Here is a 23457-nt window from a genome sequence, read left to right on the forward strand (position 1 = left end):
TAGTCCATAGCTAATTGTCCGCTTTGGGCAAGTATCCATACGGTTTTATCCTTTCGAAGCATGTGAATTTCAAAAAGTATATTTAAGGATAAGTGAGATCTGACCGACTTATGAGTCCTTTGTTCCCATACTCCTCAGCCAACGTGAAACTAAATGATCATTCCCACCCACGAGAACAAGAAGCATGTGGTATAATTGGACAGACAGAGCTGAATTATATGCATGCAACCAGAATAGAATCACCAGAAACCTTTTTCTCTCATTTATTTCTATGATTGGAGGATACAAAACATGGTCAATATGAATAAATCTCCATCAAAATTTATTGTAGGGAACTGACATAGGCAATCTCCATCAATATTTGAAAAGCTTTCACAGATGAATGCACATTCTGAGATCATCTTCCAGATCTGAAGTTGTTCTCCATAGAGCTAAAGGAAGGAATCAGACCCAATAATCCCACTGCAGTTGATCCATGAAGCTCCCACTGGATAGCTCTCCACAAGGCAGCCATGCATTATCCAGCATCTCAAGATTGAAGGTTGCGCCGCCGCCTCCGTTGCCGTCGGAGATTTCCATCACTGGCCCCTTCTTATTGGCCTCATTGAAGAACATCTTGCACACTGAGGGTTGCACTTGCAGTTGATCAACCCCTTGTTCATGTCCTACCTCAATTTGCCTCAGGGCTTGCAAGGGCTCAACAGAACTATCCCACATGCAATCATCAATGAAACCAGGTTGATGAAATGAAGAGGAGGCTATGTTTGTGTAGTCCAAGGAGGAAGAAGAAGAAGAAAAGCCATTCTGATCCTTGAAGCTCATCAAGACATGGTTGTCTTGGTACTGGAAGTTGGACACAGGTGCTGCTGTCTCATGGAAAGAAGCAGGTGGATTCAAGTCCATGGAGTTGTTCATATTATCAAAGCTTTTGATGGATGAGCTAATTGTGAAGGGCGTGCAGGTAGAGGATTGAGCATAGCGGAATCGAGGAGGCTCAGCTGAATTGGCACCAGTCGATCGAGCAGCACCAGGGATTAGGTTATGTGTCTTCGGATCCAATCCTTGGGCTAGCAGCTTCTTCTTTATGCATGAGTTCCAGAAGTTCTTCACCTCATTGTCTGTTCTTCCAGGGAGATGCTTCGCAATCTGAGCCCACCTGAATGGAGAAAGAGAATCAATATGCACGCATACGCAGTTAAGATGATCTTGATCTCTTAAACAGTACAAATAAATATATCATTTGTGATCATGAAAGGCATGCAGGTTCGGCAAAAGAGATTAGGGTTCACTGTACTTGTTGCCTAAGATCCTGTGAACGTCTATCACAATTCTTTCATCTTCTGCTGAGAAGGATCCCCTCTTTAGATCTGGCCTCAAGTAATTGATCCACCTTAGCCTGCAACTCTTTCCACACCTCTGCAACCCTGAACTCCCAATCACAAAGCTATCATCATCAGCACAAAAGAGAGAGAGAGAGAGAGAGAGAGAGAGAGAGGCGCCTGCCTGCTTCTTTGGCGACAGTGCTCCAGCAGCTGTGGCCATGGGAGGTGATGTACCGGATCAGCTTCTCGTCTTCTTCAGGAGACCATAGGCCCCTCCTCACCTTCTGCTTGTTGCAGCAGTGGTGACCCATTGCCAGGGCCTTACTTTATCTTCATCTCAACACTCCTCCGCTACCCGACTAATATATACAGCTCTCTCTTTCCTCCCCACTGCTGACAAAGGTACCCAACCACGTCCTTACGTTCGTGTGTGACAGCACCATGGACCATTTCCACAGAGGAATGAGTAAGCATAAGAAACACAAGGCAAATGAAGAAGAAGTTGCTTGGATTGCACTCTATATATGAGAGGACCGATCAGTACTCATCAACCTTTCCCATCTCCTTTGCCATTGCCTGTTTGTTTAAGAATCAGAACACATGTGAGTGATATAACATTAATTCCAGTAGAAGAACATTCTTCAACAAGCAGCAGAATAATTGAAACAGTCCAACTGGAATGCTGACTGCCTTTGGTCGACTTGTGTCGGTGTGGTTACACAAGAGCAGGTGTCGGTACATGATTCATGCACTGCATGCCGGTAATTGATGGTTTGATTAGGTACTCAGCAGGATGGATTAGATGATATCATGCATACTCCATGTCTGATCAAGTTGCGATCTTGTTATTCCCCAGATTTCAACTTGACTTGTGCAAGTATGGATGATCTCAGGAAAGTAAACACCAACTGATGCTACATTTAATTCATTTACATTTACATGCAAACCACCAAGAGGATAATTCTTAAGTGAGAGAGATTTTGATTAGGTTTGATAGATGGGCTCGATGCATGGCTTAATAAGCATTAGTTTCTTGGGTTGAATTGGTGTCCAATTCATTATTTCCACTCCTAAAGCTTCATCAATGGCTCATAAACAGCACAAGAAAAGTAAAAACATTCGTGCAGACTTGCATTACAATGAGAGAAAGTAAACAAACTATCTCATGATTTGGTGCTCTATACGGTTTCTTGAGGAACTACACAAATGATTAGGTGACCAAACATGAGGTATTAATGGCCGCTGCCCACCACATTTCTTGCGTTCATATCGATCACCATTTTGTTCACTTGAATCATTCATTTGCCGATGGAGGTCTTCTATGTTTGCTGCACTCAAAAGTTGCTTGCCCTCCTTTGTCTTCTTCTTCCTGGTGTCAACGTCGGGGTGGATGACTGGGTGTTATCTCTGGCTTTGCTTTTCCCACCATTGCTTTGTCTTATCTTCCTTTCTCACTTTAATCTTTTGTTGGGCACTGCTACTGCTTCTGCACGGGGACAAGAAGAAAAGGCAGCTGCCTTGGGCTTTAAACAAAGTGTAGTACACAGATGTCACCTTCTTCCTGATGACATTTGTTCTCTTCGTAGGTGACGTCTTCCAAGCCAAATGCAGTAGCATTTCGTGCAGTCATATGTTTACTAATGGTTTCCTAATGATTTCAAAATATAAACCAACTAGAAATGATTTCACCCATAAAATATTAGACTTCTCAGTTTTAGCCCTTCTCAATTTATATCATGATTACATTCGCGAAAATAATACTTTACATCATAGGATGTAATTGTTGTGCAAGTCTTTCAATTCAACAATAATATGGATAATGCATCAAGATACATCCTTTCCAGGGGTTGCTGAGTCTGTTTCAAATAGACACCGATCGCAATCCATCTCAATAATTAATCCAACCTTGAGGTGGCTTTTTTGGATTGAGCCTAATGAAATTAGTCATGCGCTAATGCATAAATGTCATCTCCATAGTTTGTTCAAGTGAAATCTATCTACTTAGTTTTGAAGCTTTCTTTTCGAGGAATGCAATGGGTGTGGCCCATTGGGTTGATTCCTATTGTCATCATCATCTGTGTGCATGCTTTTCATATCTGCACTGCATATCAAAGAGAAGTCAACCTTGAAATTTTGCAACATAAGCTCATGAATTCAAAGCCCACAGCCCATCAAACTAGGGGGTGTGATGACTATAATTTTTTGAGGAGAAAAACTACGAGGAGAAAAAAGTGCAGCAGTAACTTATTCAAAAAAAGATAGAAAAATAAGAGAAGGAAATGGAAGAAGAAAAGAACAATGCATAGAGGCTATTCTTAATCATCCAGCAATGTTCTCATTTCAGGTTAGATCAGATCTATAGTAGATTCTTGCTATGATTACTTAGGGAGAATTTAGATATTGTGCACAGGTGCATGATCCTTATATCTCAATTATTCTCTTGAGAGTGTTGCTAAGGTTTTGGGCAAGAGATTGAGATTTGTATATTCATTATTCTTATAGTGGATTATCTCTAGTTTGCCCTATGGTTTTTACCCTTCGGAGAGGTTTTCTACGTAAATCTTGGTGTTCTATTTAATTATGTTTTCATTTAATTCCACTGCGTGTTATGGCATGCTAGTATTTGTTCATATACAAAGGTTTATTTCTTTTTATATTCTATCAACTGGTATCATAGTAAGGTTTTGGTAATTTAATTTTTGTATTTGAACATGGAGGTCGGTAGTATTTCTCATATGATTAGCTTGAACGGAAACAATTGGATGATATGAAAATCAAGAATGAAAGATCTCTTATATTGTAAAGATTTGTATGGACATTTGCAGAGGGATAGTGCAAAACCCACAACTATGATAGATTATGAGTGTAAGAGGTTAGATCGAAAAACAGTTTGGTTTATTCGATAGTTGCTTGATGACAGTGTCTTTCACCATGTTTCTACTGAATGTTCTACATATTCTCTTTGAAAAAAGTTGGAAGTCTATGAAAGAAAAACAATCGGCAATAAAGCTTTCTTGGTTAGAAAACTTATAAACCTAAAATATAAAGAGGGTGCTTCTATTATTAAGCATTTGAATGAAATACAGAGTATCACTAACCAGTTATCCTCTATGAAAATATCTCTTGATGATGAGTTGCATACATTGTTACTTCTCAGTTCATTGTTAGAAAGTTGGGAGACACTAGTGGTTTCTCTCAGTAATTCTGCACTAGATGGTGTTGTCACAATGAGTCAAGTAACAAGTAGTTTGTTGAATGAGGAGTTAAAAAAAAAAAAATCAGCTACATCTCAGAATAATTCACAAGCACTTATCTTAGAAAATAGAGGAATGTCAAAGTCCAAGTCAAAGGATAAAAGTAGTTCACGCATAGGTAGAAGCAAGTCAAGATCAAGAAAAGATATTTTTTTCTATAATTGTGGTGAGAAAAGACATTACAAGAATTAATGTAAGCAACCAAAGAAAGCAAGAAAAAGAGAAATGAAGTGGAGTCTATAAAGTCAAATGATAATATCATAGTTATAGTGCAGGGTGGTGATTATTTGATTTTGTCTCCTTATGATGATATTTTTTCTCATGTATGTCAGGATCTTGAGTGGATGATTGACACAGGTACTTCTTATCATGCTATACCACGGAGGGGGTTTTTTGCTACATACAAGACTGAAAAATTTGGTGTTGTCAAGATAGGCAACTATGACACAGCACGCATCATTGGCATGGGTGATATCCATATAAAGACTAACCTTAGCTGCAAGTTGGTACTTAAGGATATGAGACATGTGGTTGACTTGAGGCTAAATTTAATTTCAGTTGGAAGACTAAATGATGAAGACTATGATAGCAGATTTCACATGAGGCAATGAAAGCTCAGTAAGGGTTCTCTTATTGTGGCTAATGAAAAGAAATATCACACTTTGTACAAGTTGCAGGCCAAAGCTTGTGGTGAGCAACTAAATGCTACAGAGAAAGACTTCAGCATCGAGTTGTGCCGTAGGCAACTAAGACACATAAATGAGAAGGGGCTACAAGCTCTTTCCAAGAGAGAGATATTGTCAGACCTCAGAAGTACACATTTGAACCCTTATATTGATTGTTTGACTAGCAAATAACACAGAGTTTCATTTGCTAGTCCTGCTATGTCTAAAAAAATACATACCTTATACCATGTTTATACATATGTATGTGGTCATTTGAAAATAAAAACTTCGAATGGATCTGTTAATGTTTCTAGTATTAGTGGTGCATTTTATTTTGTTAATGATTTTTTCAGGAAAGTTTGAACATATGCTATGAAGACTAAAGATCAGGTTATTAATGTTTTCAAAGAATTTCATGCTAGAGTTGAAAGGAAGATAGAAAGACAACTAAAATGCATAAGATCAAATAATGGTGGTAAATATACAGGATTGTTTAATGATTATTACAGGTCACATGACATCCAACATGAGATATAGTTCTTGGTACACCTCAGCATAATGCTATTGAAGAGAGGATGAACCACACCATCATGGAAAAGATCATATGCATGCTTTCATAAGCTAACCTACCCAAAAAGTTTTGGAATGAGGCTTTGAGGACTATAGTTGATGTGATCAACTTGTTACCATGTACAGCTCTATATGGTGATGTTGCAAAGCATGTATGGTCAGGGAAAGATGTTTCTTACAAGTATTTGAGAGTGTTTAGTTGTTGTGCATTTGCACATGTTCCAGATAATGAGAGGTCCAAGCTAGATGGTAAGATTAAAGAATGTATTTTTCTTGGTTACTCACATGACCAGTTTAGTTACAAGGTTTGGGATTCAGAAAAGCAAAAGGTGTATAGAAGCAGAGATGTGATCTTCTTTGAGGGTCAAACCTTTGAGAATTTGAAGAAGAAGGCACCAACCAAGACTTCTGTATAAGGATTAGCATATTATGACCCAATTACTCCTCTAGTATATTAGGGTGATGGGGGAGATATGTAGGAAGATGACGTAGAGCCTGATGTTGATCTACCTACATGACATGTTGAGTAAGAAGAAGTTGGAGAACAACTTCCCGTAGAATCTCAATTGAGAAGATCTTCTAAATAATATTAACCTTTCAGAAGATACTCTATAGATGAGTGTGTGATGCTTACTGATGTAGGTAAACTAAAGAGTTACCATGATGCAGTTGAAAGTGAGTAGAAAAAGAAGTAGTTAGTTGCTATGTAGGAAGATATGGATGCTCTTCAGAAGAACCACACTTATGATTTGGTGTTATTACCAAATAGAATGAAGGCCTCGAAGAACAATTGGGTTTTTAGGTTGAAAACTCAAGAATATTGTTCTCATCTAAAGTATAAAGTTAGATTAGTTGTAAAAGACTTTGGACAAAAGAAAGGTATTGACTTTGAAGAGATTTTTTCTTCTGTTGTTTAAATGTTTTCTATTCGTGTTGCTTTTGGTATTACTACTAGCCAAGACTTTGAGATTGAACAGTTAGATGTGAAGACAACTTTCTTTCATGGCGATTTGGAGAAGGTAATTTATATAGAATAACCAAAAGGCTTCAAAGTCAAAGGTAAAGAAAACTTTGTCTACAAGTTGAAGAAAAGCTTATATGGGCTAAAGTAAGCTCCAAGACAGTGGTATAGAAAGTTTGATTCATTTATGACAAAAAGTGGATACAAAAAATGGCTTCAGATCATTGTGTGTATGTGAAATGGTTTGGGGAGAATATTATTATTCTCTTACTTTATGTTGATGACATGCTTATTCTTGAGAAAGATATGCCTACAATTGACAGGTTGAAGAAAGAACTAAGTGAGTCTTTTGCAATGAAGGACATTGGGCCAACAAAGCAAATATTAGGCATGCAGATTTCTTATGATAGAAAAACTAAGAAAATTTGGTTATCACAAGAGAAATACATCGAGAAGGTATTAGAAAGGTTCAGTATGAGTAATGCAAAGCCAGTTGGTTCTCCTCTTGCAGGTCACTTCAAGTTGTACTCAAAACAGAGTCTATCAAGTGATAAGGAGAAGGAGAAAATGAAAAATGTTCTTTATGTTTTAGTAGTTGGAAGTTTAATGTACGCGATGGTATGTACGAGGCCGGACATCACATATGCAGTGGGTGTTACTAGCAGATTTCTTGCAAATCCAAGCAAAGATCGTTGGGCAATAGTGAAGTAGATTTTTAGATATCTCAGAAGAAGCTCTAAGGTTTATTTAAGCTTTGGAGGTGGACCACCTGTGTTGACATGTTACACAAATGTAGATATGGTAAGAGATATAGATACGAGGAAGTTCACATCAGGTTTTGTACTTACTTTAGCAGGAGGAGCTGTGTCATAGCAATCACAGAGGCAGAATATATTGCTACTACAAAGGTTTGCAAAGAAATATTATGGATGAAAGAATTTTACAAGCTGAAACCGAAAAACTATGTGATGAATTGTGATAGCCAAAATGTCGTCCATTTGTGTAAGAATCCAACTTTTCATTCAAAGTCAAAACATATATATGTCAAATACCACTGGATTCGAAATGTACTTGAAGAGAAGCAGTTGTAGCTTCAGAAAATTTACATGGATGACAACGGAGCAAACATGTTGACAAAGATCTTACCAAAAGAAAGATAGGAGATATGCCGATAGTTGGTCGACATGACTTCACATCGAAGAGTCATCGAACAGTCTCCCTTATGGGCTGAAGGGGAAGATTGTTGGGCTAAAAAGCCTATGAATTCAGCCCATTGTGGGCTTTAACACCCCATAGGCCACCCCTCTTAAACCTAACCATAGATCAAATTAGGGGGGTACGGTGGTTGTGATTTTTTGAGAAGAAAAATTGCAAGCAACGAGGAGAAAAAGTGTTGCAGCAACTTGATTCAAAAAGGGGTACAGTGACGTGATTATTATATCTCAGTTATTTTCTTGAGGGTGTTGTTAGGGTTTTGGGCAAAAGATTGAGATTTATATATTCATTATTTTTATAGTAAATTATCTCTAGTTTATCCCATGATTTTTACCCTCACATTGGAGGGGTTTTTTAAATAAATCTTGATATTTTATTTAATTATATTTTTATTTAATTTCGCTACGTATTATGATTTGTTAGTATTTATTCATATACAAAAGTTTATTTTTCTTTATTTAATTCCGCTACGATTTGTCAGGTAAATAGTGGACTTCACTTCTGATGTGGTTTCAAGAAACAATTAGATTGTTTTGGCTCAATAGTGATGGCTGTGGATTCACTTTTAAGGAACTCTATGTTGCTTGTGTGTTTTGTAATTTTAGGCGGCTGGACGGGAACAATAGCTTGTTTTGTGAGGCGCGGGTCGTTCAAGCGGCCATGCAGAAGGCTCTGGAGCTGAGAATCCAGCACTCGATTGTGGAATCGAATCCCAAAGTTATCATCGATACTATTTTGAAGCACTCTTTCTCCTTCTTCGACCATTGATACGGTCATCCAAAATATCCACCCTCTAACAGCATGGTCTTTGGATTGCTCATTCGTCTATGTTTGACGTGAAGCCAATCGTCCAGCTAACTGGCTTGCTAGTTGAGCTAGAAACTCATCTTTTGATTGTAACTGGCCGCTGGATCTTCCTTCAGACCTGAGCTTTTTGGATCACATTGATGTGAACGAATCTGGTTGTATCAGACTTGTTTCAGTTTAGATCTTAATCTTGGTTTTTCTTCTAAGAAAAAGAGACAATTAGGTGGTATTAATCCTTCTCAAAGAAACAAATCATGTACTCAATCAAGAAGCTGCAATTATGGCAAGAAGATATAATCCCCTGTTCATGCCATTGACAGTTTTGATGTCACAGAGACGTGTTGAGATCCATTTCCACATCCAGATTGTAAAGCTGAGCATTTGCAGTGATCATTTGCCGTGGAAGTTGGTCAACATCTCCCTGGGGGGGATGAAGCAGTCAGCCGAAAGCCCTGCAACATTGAAGACTACATCCTCAATCCTCCACTCCTCTTCCATTCTTATCCTGCTGCTTTGGGCAGACGCATCGCCGAAGCGGAAAACACTTGCAGCAGACCTCCCTTGATGAGCTACAAGGACGCCATCCACCTCCTTGTAGTCCCCCATGGTGCTTCCGATGGTGGTCTCCCAGTACATGGTGTCGGAGCCCGGGGCTTGCACTCTTGTGAGGTGGGAGTCCTCGATGTAGACGAGCAGGCCGCTCCTCTGGCTGAAGTATCCATAGAGGACGTGCCTGATCACCTCAGCTGGCCCATCGCTTCTCTCTGCAACCGTAGCTCGATCTGCTGATACTTTTAAGACGAAGCAGTTCTCATCCTTGATGCGCTTCTCCCCGAGACACTGGGCTTTGGTGAACATGCTCGCTGTGCCCTTTGGATCCAATCCCTGTGATCGATGAGGATGGAGGAAAGGATTTCGTGAACAGAGTTCCTTAGAGTAGAACGTGTTGAAGCAGAGTGCACTTTCCTACCTGAATGATGCGTCGCAGCGGCCGCTGGGGGCCTCTGGCTGCGTCTGTTCCAAGCCAAGGCACGTTCCTCCACGCCACCTTACCGTTGCTGCCGGCGGCCACCTTGCAGCCGGCCACCACCAGCTCCACCAGCCACATTCCGGGCGACTTCTGCCACAAGACGAAGCAGCCATGTCCTGCACCTGATCTTGCACCAATCTTCCCTGATGGACCATCAGTCTCACGAGAGACCATCTTCACCCTACCAGCTGCATACATGCTCTTCATGTACTCATGGTGTTTCAAGCATCCTGTTGCTGCCAAGTATTGCTGAATGATATAACGAGCTGAAGAAGCTTCCTGCATTAGTCCGACAAGAAGAGGGAATTACTGACAAAAGCTGCACCTGCAAAGATCGGCAAGTGTTAAGAGATGGAGGAAGACATTACTATGGGACTGTCTTTGAAGGAGAAGTGGTGACTTGGTTCAGTAGTCAGTGGCAGTGGAGCTAATGGACACCCCAAGACACTAAGAATTAGCCTCAGATCGGTCCACTTCGATGCGCCGCTCCCATGGAACGGAATCGAGAAATGGCTCCCTGACATGCCTTTATCCTTGTGCAGTCGCAGCCATGTTCCAATGGCGTCCCAGTACTTCTCCTTCTTGGCTCTTTCTCCATGTGCATCATCAAGGTCAGGACCTTCCACCAGAGGTGTCAGTGGCTGCGCCAAGCACACACGGTTCTTTCTCCTGATTCTTGGACCCATGACTTCTATGATCACAAGAATGATGAGAGATGATGACTACTGCATGGAACCAACAGGAAGGAGAAGCAATGAGATGGGATGAGAACCAAAGAGATGGTTGTTGGATCTGCTGTCCTAATTGTCAGTGATACAATATAATGGAGAGAGAGATAGAGAGAGAGAGAGAGAGAGAGAGAGAGAGAGAGAGGGAATTCTTGTGAGACGGACAAAAGGGACAGCCTATATGTTCCATTGGTGGGGAATAGACTTAAGTAGCTGCTCCCCATGTTTGCCTGTCTTTGTTCTCCTCCTCTAAGGCTCTGCAGTCCTTTTCATAACACACTGGCTCTGTAACTTTCAATTGCCAACAACACTTGTGCCTCCAAACCTTCAGCTAAGGAGTCTGATGATCCATGGAGTAGCAAGGAACAAGGGACCAGTACTAATGACCATGAGAACTTAGAACAGAATCCAAGGGAAGCTCCACATGTGAGTGAACACCTCCATCCCTTTCATGGTAGGTGGGTGTGGTGATGTGTTGGATAGGTGGTGAGAAACATCACTCTAGTTGTTTATAGGAGGACCAGGCCAAAGGAGTTGGACATGGATGGCTGTCATTGGAGACCTTCCAAGCTAAGCTATGGCATTGATGTTGAGCAGCATCTCTCAGTGGTGGGGTTTGCAGACCAAAACATGCATCTTCTTTGGAAGTCTGAGATTGAAGTAATCTTGCTGAAACATTAATCTTAAACAGAGAAGATCATATCATTGATCTGAATTCCCTACAATGATATGTTCTCAAATGAATTGGTTCTGCGAAGATTTAGGTGCAGAAGTAATTAGTAGGTAATCAACAACAACTCCAAGTCATGTGCTGGCACCAAAAAGGCAGAATTAGCATTTGGATGTGGGGCTCAAAGAATCAGATACTAAAGCAATTAGTCATTGTTAACTACATTCCCTTTTCTTGGTGACACATAACAATCTGATTTCCACCAATGACCACATTTCAGAGTCAAATCACTGATGGAAGTGATCATAGCAATAAGCTTATCAAACTCAACTTTTGAAGGCCTTTTGTTGCAGAATGTTCAGATTCCTGTTAACATGAAAATTCTAAAAACTTGCCATGTGTGGTTTGTATCAGAAGTAAAACTTGCAGACACCTTTGTTTCATCCTACAGCATGTGGAAGAAGGCACATATCAAATGCCAGGAAACAAACCTCCACAGTATTCCTGCAGACAAACCAAAATGGAAGAATCTTTCATGAATCAACAGTTGGTGCCATGAATTCTGCATCTCCACCATCACTGGGTAGACCAAGAAATTAAAGCTCATCCATAAGAGGATGTAGAAGATACTAGATGGAATTGTGCAGTCATATATCACTTTTCTAATCAAACCATGACTGATCTAACAACAAAGAAAACTAGTTCATTTAACAGCAACAAGCCTATTATTGCTCAAATTGACCTATTAATTTGTGAGAAATGAATGTTAAATCTGCTTGGTCCAACATCCAATCAAACACCAAGTTTTTAGTCAGTGAAATTTTCTCCTTTTTTGAGTACTGGTTCCATCAATCATGCCTGAATGAGTGTTGTTATTTGCTGCCTATTACTGTGTTATTTTTCATTCAAATGTGTCTCGAGGGAGAAAAATATACTTCTAATTTGTAATTACGAGCAATTAAAGACTGTATAAAATATTATATGTATATATATATATATTATAATTCACCAAATACATCAATGTCGTTGTAGTATAGTGGTGAGTATTCCCGCCTGTCACGCGGATGACCCGGGTTCGATCCCCGGCAACGGCGAGTAATTTTTTGTTTAAATTTATAAAATGGTATATTTGTTTGAAAAACCTTTTTGTTTAAATTTATAAAATAATGTATTTATAAAAAATATTCAATCTTAAAAAATTATAATTAAAGAAATATATATTTTAATCAGGATAATTTTTGTTTAAATTTATAAAATAGTGGATTTGTAAAAAAGTAGTTAATATTTGAAAAATATAGTTATAGAAATACAAATTTTAACCAATACTATTTTGTACTTTTGATATGTATCAACCATTACTTCTCAGTAATAGTCTTCAAAAAAAAAAAAAATATTGAAAGGAAAATAAAAGGGAAGAAAATAATAGCAGTAGCTGTTGTTGTAAGAGAGAAGGAAATTAAAGAATAAAGAGAAAGATTAACATTATTATAATTTTATTTAAGAATTTTGGATTTGGTCTCGCAAGGAGATTAAAGAAATCAAATAAACAAAACGAGAAGTACGAGATAGAAAATATTCAATGTCTATAGTTTTTTAAAATCATACAAAAAATTAAAATTAATGTAATGCACATGAAACCTATAATAATAATATGTTTTTGGCCTTGCATTTTTAAATGACCAGTCTAAAAGGTAAATATGTGTAAAATACATCTTTTGGATGGACAACATGGCCATGTTGACCAAGTAGACCTCATGTGGTGTAGGTGAATGGATGACCCAAAATAAGAAAGAAGACTTGTTAAAGGCTCATGAGAGAACCTCAATTTTAAATAACCAGTCTTGCATTTACTGCCTATTTCTGTGTTATATTTCATTCAAATGTGACTCGAGGGAGAAAAATATACTTCTAATTTGTAATTACGAGCAAAAAAAAAAGCTGGTTTATGTCTCTTAACGAAACAAATTATATATATATATAATATATTACATTTCACCAACGTCGTTGTAGTATAGTGGTGAGTATTCCCGCCTGTCACGCGGGTGACCCGGGTTCGATCCCCGGCAACGGCGAGTACTTTTTTGTTTAAATTTATAAAGTGGTATAATTGTTTGAAAAAAAAATTTTGGTTTAAATTTATAAAATAGTGTATTTTTAAAAAACATTTTTGTTTACCATTGTTAGTGTAAACAACCTTAAGTCGTGGCCTCGGGACCGACGCGACTTGGTTCGGGTCCAAATGACGGGGATCTCCTTGGGACGTTCCTCGAGACTACTGAGGTGGCCGATTACGGTGGTCCGATCGGGACGGGGTCGTCGTCTAGTAGAGACCTTTGGCTTCGCACTTGCACAAAGGTTGGGTCGGGAAGCTCGGCCCAACCCCTCCGACGATCAAGTCAGTAGATGGTAAAGGGGGTTTGTTATCTATGTTGGTGTCCTTCTCCTCCCCTCTTTTCGTTTAGAATGCGAGAGTATTTATAGAGAAGTTTACTGTTTCCTGATGTGCCCGCTTGCAGGGGACAGGCTCGTACTCCTGGTAGCGTCTGACACTGGTGTTGGTGTGGCGTGAAGGACCGAGCCTGAGCAGAATGTTTAATGTGCCTCGGTCGATGTTCCGGTCCGTTTGACCAAGTGGTGTCAGGTCAACCGAGGCGTCATGACGTCAACCTGAGTCTTATCGCCATTATTACCCTCATCAACTATAAAATAGTGTATTTATAAAAAATATTCAATCTTAAAAAAATACAGCTAAAGAAATATAAATTTTAATCAGGAATTTTTTTCGTTTAAATTTATAAAATGGTTTATTTTTTGAAAAACTTTTTTGTTTAAATTTGTAAAATAGCATATTTTAAAAAATCAGTTAATATTTGAAAAATAGAGTTAAAGAAATATAAATTTTAACAAAGATATTATTTTTGTACTTTTGATATGTATTAACCATTACTTCTAAATGTCCAGAAGATGCTACTACTACTAGTGATAGTCTTCAATAAAATAATATTGAAAAGAAAATAAAAAATAATAAAGAGAAAGATTAATATTAATATAACTTTATTTAAGAATTTTAGATTTGGTCTCGCGATGTGTCATTTTATAAAAGAGGAGATTAAAGAAATTGAATAAACAAAACGAGAAGCACGAGGTAGAAAATATTCAATGTCTATAGTTTTTAAAAATCATACAAAAAAATATAATTAATGTAATGCATATGAAAACTATAATAATAATATATTTTTGGTCTTGCATGTTTAAATGACTAGTCTAAAAGGTAAATGTGAAAATACATGCTTTGAATGGACCACATGATCATGTGACCAAAAGACCTCATGTGGTGTAGATGTTGGTCAACCATGAATGGATGACCCAAAATAACAAAGATGACTTGTTGAAGGCTCATGAGAGAACCTCATTCCTTCAGCTTGATGTAGTAGAGCCATTCATCTCCATCAAAGGTCAAAGAGAGCCAACCTTATCTACTCACTCCCAAGCTATTCTCAATCTTAAAATTGATGGTGTCAACACTTCTTCTACCTCCCATGTTGATCTTTTTTGTTTTGATATAATTCTTAATATTATGTTGTTTAGAGATTTTTTCGACTCTAATACCATGAGATATTCATTTTAGCTATCGCTTAGTCTAAAATTGATGAGATTTGATTTACTAATTTATTTTGATATTGTCTAACCATAAATCTCCAGTATATTTAACAATAAATTATTATAAAACTTGATCGACCTAACCTTTGTTGATTTACTAATTTATATTGTTCATCTTCCTTGAACTTTCCTTGGATAGAGCTTAATTCCTACTTAAATTTCAAGTGGTTGACACATTAATATGTGATTAAATGGTTACTAAGTCTTTTTCTTCCTTGCACAATTTTCCAACATAAACTAAAATTACTATATGACAGGCATGTTGACATAATCCAAAAGTCATTGTTAAATCTAATTGAAACTCTATATATAGGAAAGCTTGATCATGATCTCACAAGTGAAAGAAAAAAAAATTGATTTTTGGTCCAAACATGATCACATAAGAGAGTTTGACTTCATATCTTAAACTTTTGGATCAGGTAGTAATCCTCATCTGTGCATAGCCTCTTGTTTTTCTTATGTACATAAAATAATCCATGTCTCTTTCCCTACAATCATATCATGAAGGAATGATTCCTTTCAGGAAGATTACATATCACAATAAACCAGATAGTAATTGACAGGGGTAGACTTTTAGTTCCCTTCCCATCATTCATATTATGAAGCAATGACTCTTTCCACTCTGTATATATAACAAAGGTCAATTGCAGATCTTCTTAGTTCATAATGAACCAAATATTCAACCTTAATCCTGTTGATGACAGATCAGATGATGTTATGTCTGACTTGAGCAATTGCAGTAAACTTCCATTTAACTTCATGTAAATGGAGCAAAATTATAATACTCCAATTTAGCATCATATATCCTATTTTAGTACTACATCGGATGTGCGAAAAGAGCAAAAATCGATTTATACTAGTCACTTTAGCATTGGAAGACTTTAATCGGTTTACGTTAGTCGCTTGAGCTTAATTGTTTTGCATAAGTGATTCAAATTTATCAAGTTAATACATTAATTGTTTCGAATGATATTAGAGTAAATGCTAGCCTTAGTAGTGACTGAATATAGAAGCAGCAATTTTTTTCTTCTATGGATAATATCAGAAACATAAATTTCAAAATCTTCATGCATATGTCAATAGAATTTTCCAACCCTGTTTTCTGAAGGACCTCTCTCAGTCAAGATTGGTTCTTGAATTCTTCTATGAAGTTTCCAAGATCTACACTCTGATGCTTCTATGAATCTTCTTCTTGAAGACTGATGATCAGGTCATGATTTATCCACCATCAATTTTGTATAAAATGGTCAACTTGACCTTATCGACACCAATCTAGTCTATTAGATATTCCAAACTGCAGCCTCCTCCTTTGATGCAAGATGGTTGAATGACAGAGACACACCAACCAACCTGAAAGTTATCATGATTCTGATCTTTATGTTCAAAGGTATAAATCATACATGAGATCCACTCATTCATACATCACTAATAGTTTCCAATCAATCATTTTCTATGCACACATTTGCTCATGGAAGCAATGAAGTCACTGCTTGTCTAAATTCAAATTCCTACACTGGATAAGCTCAGTTGCAGTATAACAATGCGCATTGACCATCGATTGAAACCTTCATCTTATTCCTGCGGGCAGATCTTTGTCAGCATTCTCTTAAGAAAGACTATGTGCAGATGCAGCTTTGTTTTTGCATCAGAACTCACAATAAAGAACATGGTATTAGAAGATCAATCAGCTTTATACAATAATGCAAGTTACTGCACAAGTCCAGTCATCTGCAGTTGACTTTTCTCTGGCGATTTTTCTCTCTGGTCATCTGTCTTCTTATGCTGAGACTTGCACTGCAGAAGCATTTGCAGTGTTCATCTGTGACCGACCAGCCATGGCGCAGCACAGGTGGAGCTTATTCTCTGTTGTCATCCACCTTTCATTTGCAGCGATGGTGATTCCTCTGGTGAGCTCGCTCTCCTTCAACTTCCCTAGTTTCAGAGAGGACGACCAGTCATTGCAAAAAGAGGCAGATGCATCCGTCAATGGCACGGTGATCAATCTTACGAAGTACCCCATGCAGTATGCCACCGGCAGAGTGGTGTACTACGAGCCGCTCCTCCTGTGGGATGCCGACACAAGAAATCTGACTGATTTCACCACTAATTTCTCCTTCATCATCGATTCCGTCAACGAGTCGTCGTACGCCGACGGCCTGGCTTTCTTCCTGTCGCCTTATGGTTCCACCATTCCTACCTATTCGAGGGGTGGCTTCCTCGGCCTCTACAGCAACAGCTCCGTGGCCAATACGACCGTCAAGACGGTGGCGGTGGAGTTCGATACCTTCTCTAATGATTGGGATCCGAAGGGAGATCATCTTGGAATCGATGTCAACTCGATCATATCAAACAAGACGGTGCCGTGGAATAGCCGTGTCAGGGATGGCAGACGGGCAAATGCATGGGTGAACTACGACGCCACCACCTTCAATTTGAGTGCCTTTGTAACCTACGGAGAAGATCGGCTCTCCAATGACAGTACCAGCCTATCCCTCACCGTTGATCTGCGAGATTTCCTGCCGGAGAGGGTAGCGGTTGGCTTCTCGGCCACCACCGGCAACTTGACTGAGACGCACACCCTTCTCTCTTGGTCTTTCACCTCAACCATGCAATCCCCTGAAGAAAACAGAGGTAACAAGAAGCTGGTTGGAATTGTGGTCGCTGCTGTTGTCGGAGTTGTTGTCGTGCTTGGTGGCTTACTCTGGTTCTTGTTATGGAGGAAGAAGGCCACTGCTAGGACCGTGAGAAACCAAGGTGGCACTGGAAGCGTTGTGGGAGCCGAAGATGGTGTGGACAGTGATGACACGATTGATGATGAGTTCGAGAAAGAAGGGAGGCCGAAGAGAATTCCTTACCAGGAGCTGGTCCACACGACGAGGAACTTCTCCGAGGAGGGGAAGCTTGGCGAAGGAGGATTCGGGTCGGTCTACAAAGGCAATCTGGATGGTCTCGACGTTGCCATCAAAAGGATCTCCAAAGATTCGAAGCAGGGAAGGAAGGAGTACGTCTCCGAGGTCAAGATCATCAACCGGCTGCGCCACCGTAACCTGGTGCGCCTGATCGGTTGGTGCCACGCCCGCGGCGAGTTCCTGCTCGTCTACGAGTTCATGCCCAACGGGAACCTCAACTCCCATCTCTACAGGTCCGAGAACCCCCTCGGGTGGCCGGCGCGGCACAAGATCGCGTTGGGCTTGGCCTCCGCCCTTTTCTACCTCCACGAGGAGTGCGAGCCGTACGTGGTTCACCGCGACGTGAAGCCCAGCAACGTCATGCTCGACTCCGCGTTCAACGCCAAGCTCGGCGACTTCGGCCTCGCCAGGCTCGTCGACCATGACTGCGGCCTTCGGACCACGAACCTGGCAGGCACGTTGCCGTACATGGCTCCCGAGTACCTCCACAACGGCACGGCTAGCAAAGAATCCGATGTCTACAGCTTCGGAATCGTCGCGCTGGAGATCGCGTGTGGGAGAAGGCCGATGGAGGCAATGTTACTGGCCGCATGGGTGTGGGAGCTCCATGGAAGGGGAGCAGTCCTTGAAGCAGCTGACAAGAGGCTCAATGGCAACTTCACGGAGGCGCAAATGGAGCGGTTGATGGTGGTCGGATTATGGTGTGCCCATCCCGACCAGACTCTCCGGCCGTCGATCAAGCAGGCCATCAACGTGCTCAACTCCGAGGCGCCATTGCCGAAGCTTCCTCCGAGGCGGCCCAGGCCGGTCTACCGCCACCCTTCCGACGACATGGCCGCCCCTGCAACTTCGTCCAACTTTGTGACTGCAACATCTTCCTCCGCAAGTGCAGCTTCAGCTGCAGCTTCATCTTCTGCAAGTGCAGCTTCTTCTTCTTCCGATGTGAAACCACCGACTGCTACGCACTCTACAAATTCTCTCAACATTAGCATCTCTCCGACTTCGACGTATCAGAAGATTCACGAACGGATGCTGCACAAAGTTGACGTGTAACATGCTTCATTGGTAGTAATGAAGTTCTTCCATTGTAGTAATGTTATCTGCACTTGGCGAACTTGTATCAGAAAGTGTTTTGCTCAGTTCTTCCATTGTAGTAATGTTATCTGCACACACTTCAACCAAATTTTGCGTTTGATTCTTTGAGGTGCATCTGATGAAAAGAGTATACTGTGATGCTCTGCTTTATTTGGGAGTTTAATTTATCGGTTGAAAAAGGATAAATAAATTAATGAAAAATGATACTGATGAATCAACATACATAAGAACAATAAAAATTTCTATCACGAACTCCTCAAGAAAAACAGAGCAAGCCAAGTGCTCCTCTTTCTATAAATAATTCTATGGCTAAAACCCCATCATCTTTTATCTTCCCAAGATTTATTAGAATAATTTCTGGAGTCCTTTTCATGAATTTAAAATGAATTTTCTTGATTGTTAGTACATTTGAGATTCATGACTTGGCACAAGAAAAACAAGCTGCACTCCACTTGGTTTCTTAAGATGTGTGTTGACAAAGATGTGCCTACAGGGCTCTTTCAAGAGTTGGATAAGCATAAGATTCTTTTGCTTATGATAGTGAGTATTCTTTGAGCTAAAGGCATCGATCGATTTAATGATCACTGCACATAGTTAGATTGCTGGAATTTGAATTCAGACAAGTCGCTGACTTCATTGCTTTCACGAGCAACTGCGTTGACTCGCAAAAACCTTCTACTTGTTGAGGCCATTCAGCAGCTCTGCTGCTGTCGACCACTATACACGCTTCTCCCTGATGAATTCTCACTGTCTTCTACAGAAGAAGAAGCTGTTAGCTTCGATCTTTGTTGACCTCTCAGCCATGATCATGGTCAAGTCAAGGATCCTGCTTTGTCTCTTGTTCTTGTCGATTCTTGTCTCCTTGGCCACTGCTCTCTCTTCGACTTCTCTGCCTTTGATCAATCCAGGATCATGCATATTTGAACGACGGCGTACAACTCACAAGGAATCAGCTCACTGGTAGCATCAAGTATAGCGTGGGCAGAGCAGTGGGATGCAGAAACCAGATAGTTGCCTGATTTCGCCTCTCATTTCACCTTCGTCATCGACGTTCTGGATAAACCTTCGTCCGGCGATGGCATGGCCTTCTTCTTCTCGCCATACAATTCCAGCTTCCCTACCTACTCGAGAAGCCGCTTTCTTGGCCTCTTTGCCAACAGCTCTCTCGAAGATTAAACCGTTGAGACGGTGGCCGTGGAGTCCGACACCTTCTCGAACGACTGGGATCCAAAGGGAGACCACCTTGGGATCGATGTCCCCCCGATTGTCTCAAACGTGACGGCGCAGTGTGACAGCAGTGTCAAGGACGGCGGAGAGACATGCTTGGGTGGCTTACGACGCGTCCACGCATAACTTGAGTGCCTTTGTGACATACGGACCAGATCCGGTCGCCAATGGCAGTTCCAGCATATCCATCGTTGATCTGCGAGATGTGCAACCGGAGATGGGAGATGGGAGATGGGAGAGGGACCGGACCTTTTCCACCACGACGTTGAGTCAGAAATTTCTTCTCCTGACGTTGACCTATCCTACAAGAACACGACGTAGACGAGACGACTCAAGCTCTGCCTCAAGTTGACCACGAAAATGCAGCGAAAGCCCGAGAGCCGACCCCCGACTCAACCTAGTTCCTTCAACCTTCTTGTTGGCGTAAACAACTTTGAGCCGTGGCCTCGGGGTCGACGCGGCTTGGTTCGGGTTCGGACGATGGGGATCTCCTTGGGGCATTCCTCGAGCCCGCTGAGGCGGTCGGGTGCAGTGTCCGATCAGGACGGTGTAGCCGTCTCCTCCGGGTAGGAACTTCTCGCCTACGCGTCTGGAGGGGACTTTCGGCTTCACACCTGCACAAAGGTCGGGCCGAGGCGCTCGGCCCGACCCCTTCGATGATCAAGTTAGCGATGTGGGGTGGAGTTTGCTATTGATATTCGTCCCCCTCGCTCGTTCAAAGTGCGAGGGTATTTGTAGAGAGGCTTACTGTTTCATGATGTGCCCGCTTGCAGGGGGCAGGCTGGTTGCGTCTGACATTGGTTTGGCGTGGCATGAAGAACCGAGCCTGAGTATGTGTTAATGCGCATCGGCCTGTGTTCCAGTCCGTTTGACCGGGTGCCGTCGCGTCGTCCGAGGCGCCATCTGACATCAGCCGGGTCTTATCATAATTACTATCCTCATCATATCCCCCCCCCCTCGAAGGAAGTCATGCCGTAAATGGGGGGTCCGAGGCATGGCTTCGTCTTTGAAGGGTCGGGTGTGTGGCGGTGAACCCGGGTAGTGTGCGGTCGAGGAGTACACTTAGTGGAGCAGACCGAGCGGGGGCCGTGGTCTCGGGGAGCACAGAGCCGAGGAGCACGACGCAGGCGGGCAGGCCACGCAGGCGTGTCTCGGGGAGCATGGAGCCGAGGAGCACGACGCAGGCGGGCAGGCTGCCCAGACGTGTCTTCAAGCAACATGCGACCGAGGAGCACAACGTAGGATGGCTGGTCGCGCAGGCGTGTCTCGGGTCATAGAGCCGAGGAGCACGACGCAGGCGGGCTGGCCGCTCAGGCGTGTCTCGGGGAGCATGGAGCCGAGGAGCACGACGTAGGCGGGCTGGCCGCGCAGGTGTGTCTCGGGGAGCATGGTGTCGAGGAGCACGACGAAGGCGGGCTGGCCGTGCAGGTGTGTCACGGGAACATGGAGCCGAGGAGCACGACGCAGGCGGGCTGGCCGCGCAGGTGTGTCTCGGGGAGCATGGGGCTGAGGAACATGACGCAAGCGGGCAAGCCGCGCATGCGTGGTCTCGGGCATCATGCGGCCGAGGAGCACGACGCAGGCGGGCAGACCACGCAGGCGTGGTCTCGAGCGTCATGCGGCCGAGTAGCACGACGCAGACAGGCAAACCGCGCAGGCGTGGTCTCGAGCGCCATGCGGCCGAGTAGCACGATGCAGGCGGGAGGGCCGCGCAGGTGTGTCTCAAGCAACATGGCCGAGGGACACAACTCAAGCGGGCAGGCTGCGCTGAGGTAGAACTCAGGCAGTCCGAGGGACATGACTCAGGCGGGTAGGCCGCACTGAGGTGGACTCGGAAGTCTACGACCGAGCTGTGTAGATTCAGAAGGGTTTAGGCCTGGGCTAACCGTGAGCCGGGAGGTAGTCAGGTAGATACTAAACCTTCGCTCGGAAGAGACTGAGGTAGGGCTTAGATTTCTTTTCACGAGGACTACATTGGATAGCCGTCGTGGGTGCTTGACCCCTTTTATGGAGCTCGCTACCGAACGTCGTCCCTTCTCCCTACGGCCGCCCAAGCCTCCGCCGCGATGTACTGGTTAGCCCACTGGAGCATCTCTGGCACCGTGGTGGGCGGTCGCTCCACGAGGGACCAGAGGAGTCTGGAAGGTCGCAGGCCCATTATAAACGCCTGCACTAACAGAGAGGGATGAGTGTCCGGCAAACCCCGGATTTGCGTGGCAAAGCGATCCACAAAATGTGAGAGGGGCTCGTCCTCCCTTTGTTTGAGTCTGAGGAGTAGTGTCATGGAAGGCTTTGGCCATGCATAGGCTACGAAGTGGAGCTCGAAGTCATTGACGAACTGGTCGAAGGAAGTGATAGTCCCGGTCTTCAGGCCGCCATACCACGCGTGGGCCGGCCCTCTCAAAGTGGTAGGAAACGCTCTGCACATCAGAGCATCATAGGTTCCGTATAGCGCCATTTGGGCGCAAAAAGTAGCTACATGGTCCGCTGGGTCGGCGGAGCCATCGTAAGCGTCTAAAGAGGAGAGCTGGAAGTCCGAGGGGACAGTTAGATCTCGTATCTCGAGCGTGAAGGGAGACCCTTGGTGTCCGTCCTCCCCAAGCTCTCCCTTGGACCTACGAACCTCTTTCTGCACCTTATCGAGTCGCTGGCTGACGAAGCGCAACTGGGCCCGTAGGGGGTCCGAAGAGAGTGCCTCGGGTTCTGGGCGGCCGCTCGGGTTTGCCATCATTGGATTCCCGAGTGGGGCCGGTCGAACCGGAGGCGAAGTGGGGGGCTCCGGAAGTGTCATGTGGGCCCGAACGGGCGCCTTGCGTTGTCGCAGTGGTTCGATCGCGGGCGGATGCGCCGGATGAGAAACGAGCAGGATAATGGTTTGCACCATTTCCATCAGAGCTTGGACTTGACGGGCGAGGTCCTGAAAGGCCTCGGATGACACGGGCGTCGAGTCGGTTGGGGCACCGTCGGGCGACGACAGGCCCGGGTCATTGAATATCCGCCAATAACGCTCTGCGGTCATAGCGGGGTGTTCGTCACGATGGTCTCCCTGCGGGGGATGTTTCCCTGAGGCTTCAGTCGGGTGTGACCTCTCAGCCGTGGGCTCATCTGAGCCGCTCGGGTGATCACCCGACATTCCGGGCCTTCCTTCTAGCGCCAATCTGTTGGTGTAAACAACTTTGAGCCGTGGCTTCGGGGTCGACGTGGCTCGGTTCGGGTCCGGACGATGGGGATCTCCCTTGGGCATTCCTCGAGCCCGCTGAGGCGGTCGGGTGCGGTGTAGCCGTCTCCTCCAGGCAGGAACTCCTCACCTGCGCGTCCGGAGGGGACCTTTGGCTTCGCACCTG

The 23457-nt window shown here is 43.0% G+C and overlaps 3 protein-coding genes and 2 non-coding genes across 5 annotated transcripts; 3 read left to right on the forward strand and 2 right to left on the reverse strand.

Moving 5' to 3' along the window:
- Window positions 1-248: 248 nt before the first annotated feature.
- LOC103998909 (transcription factor MYB8) lies at window positions 249-1675 on the reverse strand. Its single transcript, XM_009420517.3, has 3 exons — window positions 1504-1675; window positions 1295-1424; window positions 249-1156 (listed from the first exon to the last, which is right to left on the reverse strand). The coding sequence occupies exons 1-3, from the start codon at window positions 1631-1633 to the stop codon at window positions 445-447; spliced, it is 972 nt and encodes a 323-aa protein (XP_009418792.2). The 5' UTR covers window positions 1634-1675; the 3' UTR covers window positions 249-444.
- Window positions 1676-9022: 7347 nt separating this feature from the next.
- Window positions 9023-10637, reverse strand: LOC103998910 (uncharacterized). The gene is made up of 3 exons (XM_009420518.3): window positions 10193-10637; window positions 9765-10103; window positions 9023-9679 (listed from the first exon to the last, which is right to left on the reverse strand). Exons 1-3 carry the CDS (start codon window positions 10508-10510, stop codon window positions 9185-9187), a joined length of 1152 nt encoding a protein of 383 aa, XP_009418793.2. The 5' UTR covers window positions 10511-10637; the 3' UTR covers window positions 9023-9184.
- A 1607-nt stretch (window positions 10638-12244) lies between these two features.
- Window positions 12245-12316, forward strand: TRNAD-GUC (transfer RNA aspartic acid (anticodon GUC)). The gene has a single exon. It is a non-coding gene; the product is annotated as a tRNA-Asp (tRNA).
- A 906-nt stretch (window positions 12317-13222) lies between these two features.
- TRNAD-GUC (transfer RNA aspartic acid (anticodon GUC)) lies at window positions 13223-13294 on the forward strand. The gene has a single exon. It is a non-coding gene; the product is annotated as a tRNA-Asp (tRNA).
- Window positions 13295-16436: 3142 nt separating this feature from the next.
- On the forward strand, window positions 16437-18989 carry LOC103999011 (L-type lectin-domain containing receptor kinase IX.1-like). Its single transcript, XM_065084022.1, has one exon. It carries the CDS (start codon window positions 16583-16585, stop codon window positions 18842-18844), a length of 2262 nt encoding a protein of 753 aa, XP_064940094.1. The 5' UTR covers window positions 16437-16582; the 3' UTR covers window positions 18845-18989.
- Window positions 18990-23457: the final 4468 nt, after the last annotated feature.

This window comes from Musa acuminata, chromosome BXJ1-9, assembly GCF_036884655.1.
Source record: "Musa acuminata AAA Group cultivar baxijiao chromosome BXJ1-9, Cavendish_Baxijiao_AAA, whole genome shotgun sequence".
In the NCBI taxonomy this organism is placed as follows: Eukaryota; Viridiplantae; Streptophyta; class Magnoliopsida; order Zingiberales; family Musaceae; genus Musa; species Musa acuminata.

Bases quoted from the DNA above. Each gene is read 5' to 3' on its own strand.
- LOC103999011 (XM_065084022.1), top strand. From the start codon at position 16,583: ATGCAAGTTACTGCACAAGTCCAGTCATCTGCAGTTGACTTTTCTCTG.
- LOC103998910 (XM_009420518.3), bottom strand. From the start codon at position 10,510: ATGGGTCCAAGAATCAGGAGAAAGAACCGTGTGTGCTTGGCGCAGCCA. The intron at 10,104-10,192 runs GTAATGTCTTCC...GGACTAATGCAG, and splicing joins CCTTCAAAGACAGTCCCATA to GAAGCTTCTTCAGCTCGTTA. The intron at 9,680-9,764 runs GTAGGAAAGTGC...CATCGATCACAG, and splicing joins CGCTGCGACGCATCATTCAG to GGATTGGATCCAAAGGGCAC.
- LOC103998909 (XM_009420517.3), bottom strand. From the start codon at position 1,633: ATGGGTCACCACTGCTGCAACAAGCAGAAGGTGAGGAGGGGCCTATGG. The intron at 1,425-1,503 runs GCAGGCGCCTCT...TTGGGAGTTCAG, and splicing joins CACTGTCGCCAAAGAAGCAG to GGTTGCAGAGGTGTGGAAAG. The intron at 1,157-1,294 runs GTACAGTGAACC...TTCTCCATTCAG, and splicing joins CACAGGATCTTAGGCAACAA to GTGGGCTCAGATTGCGAAGC.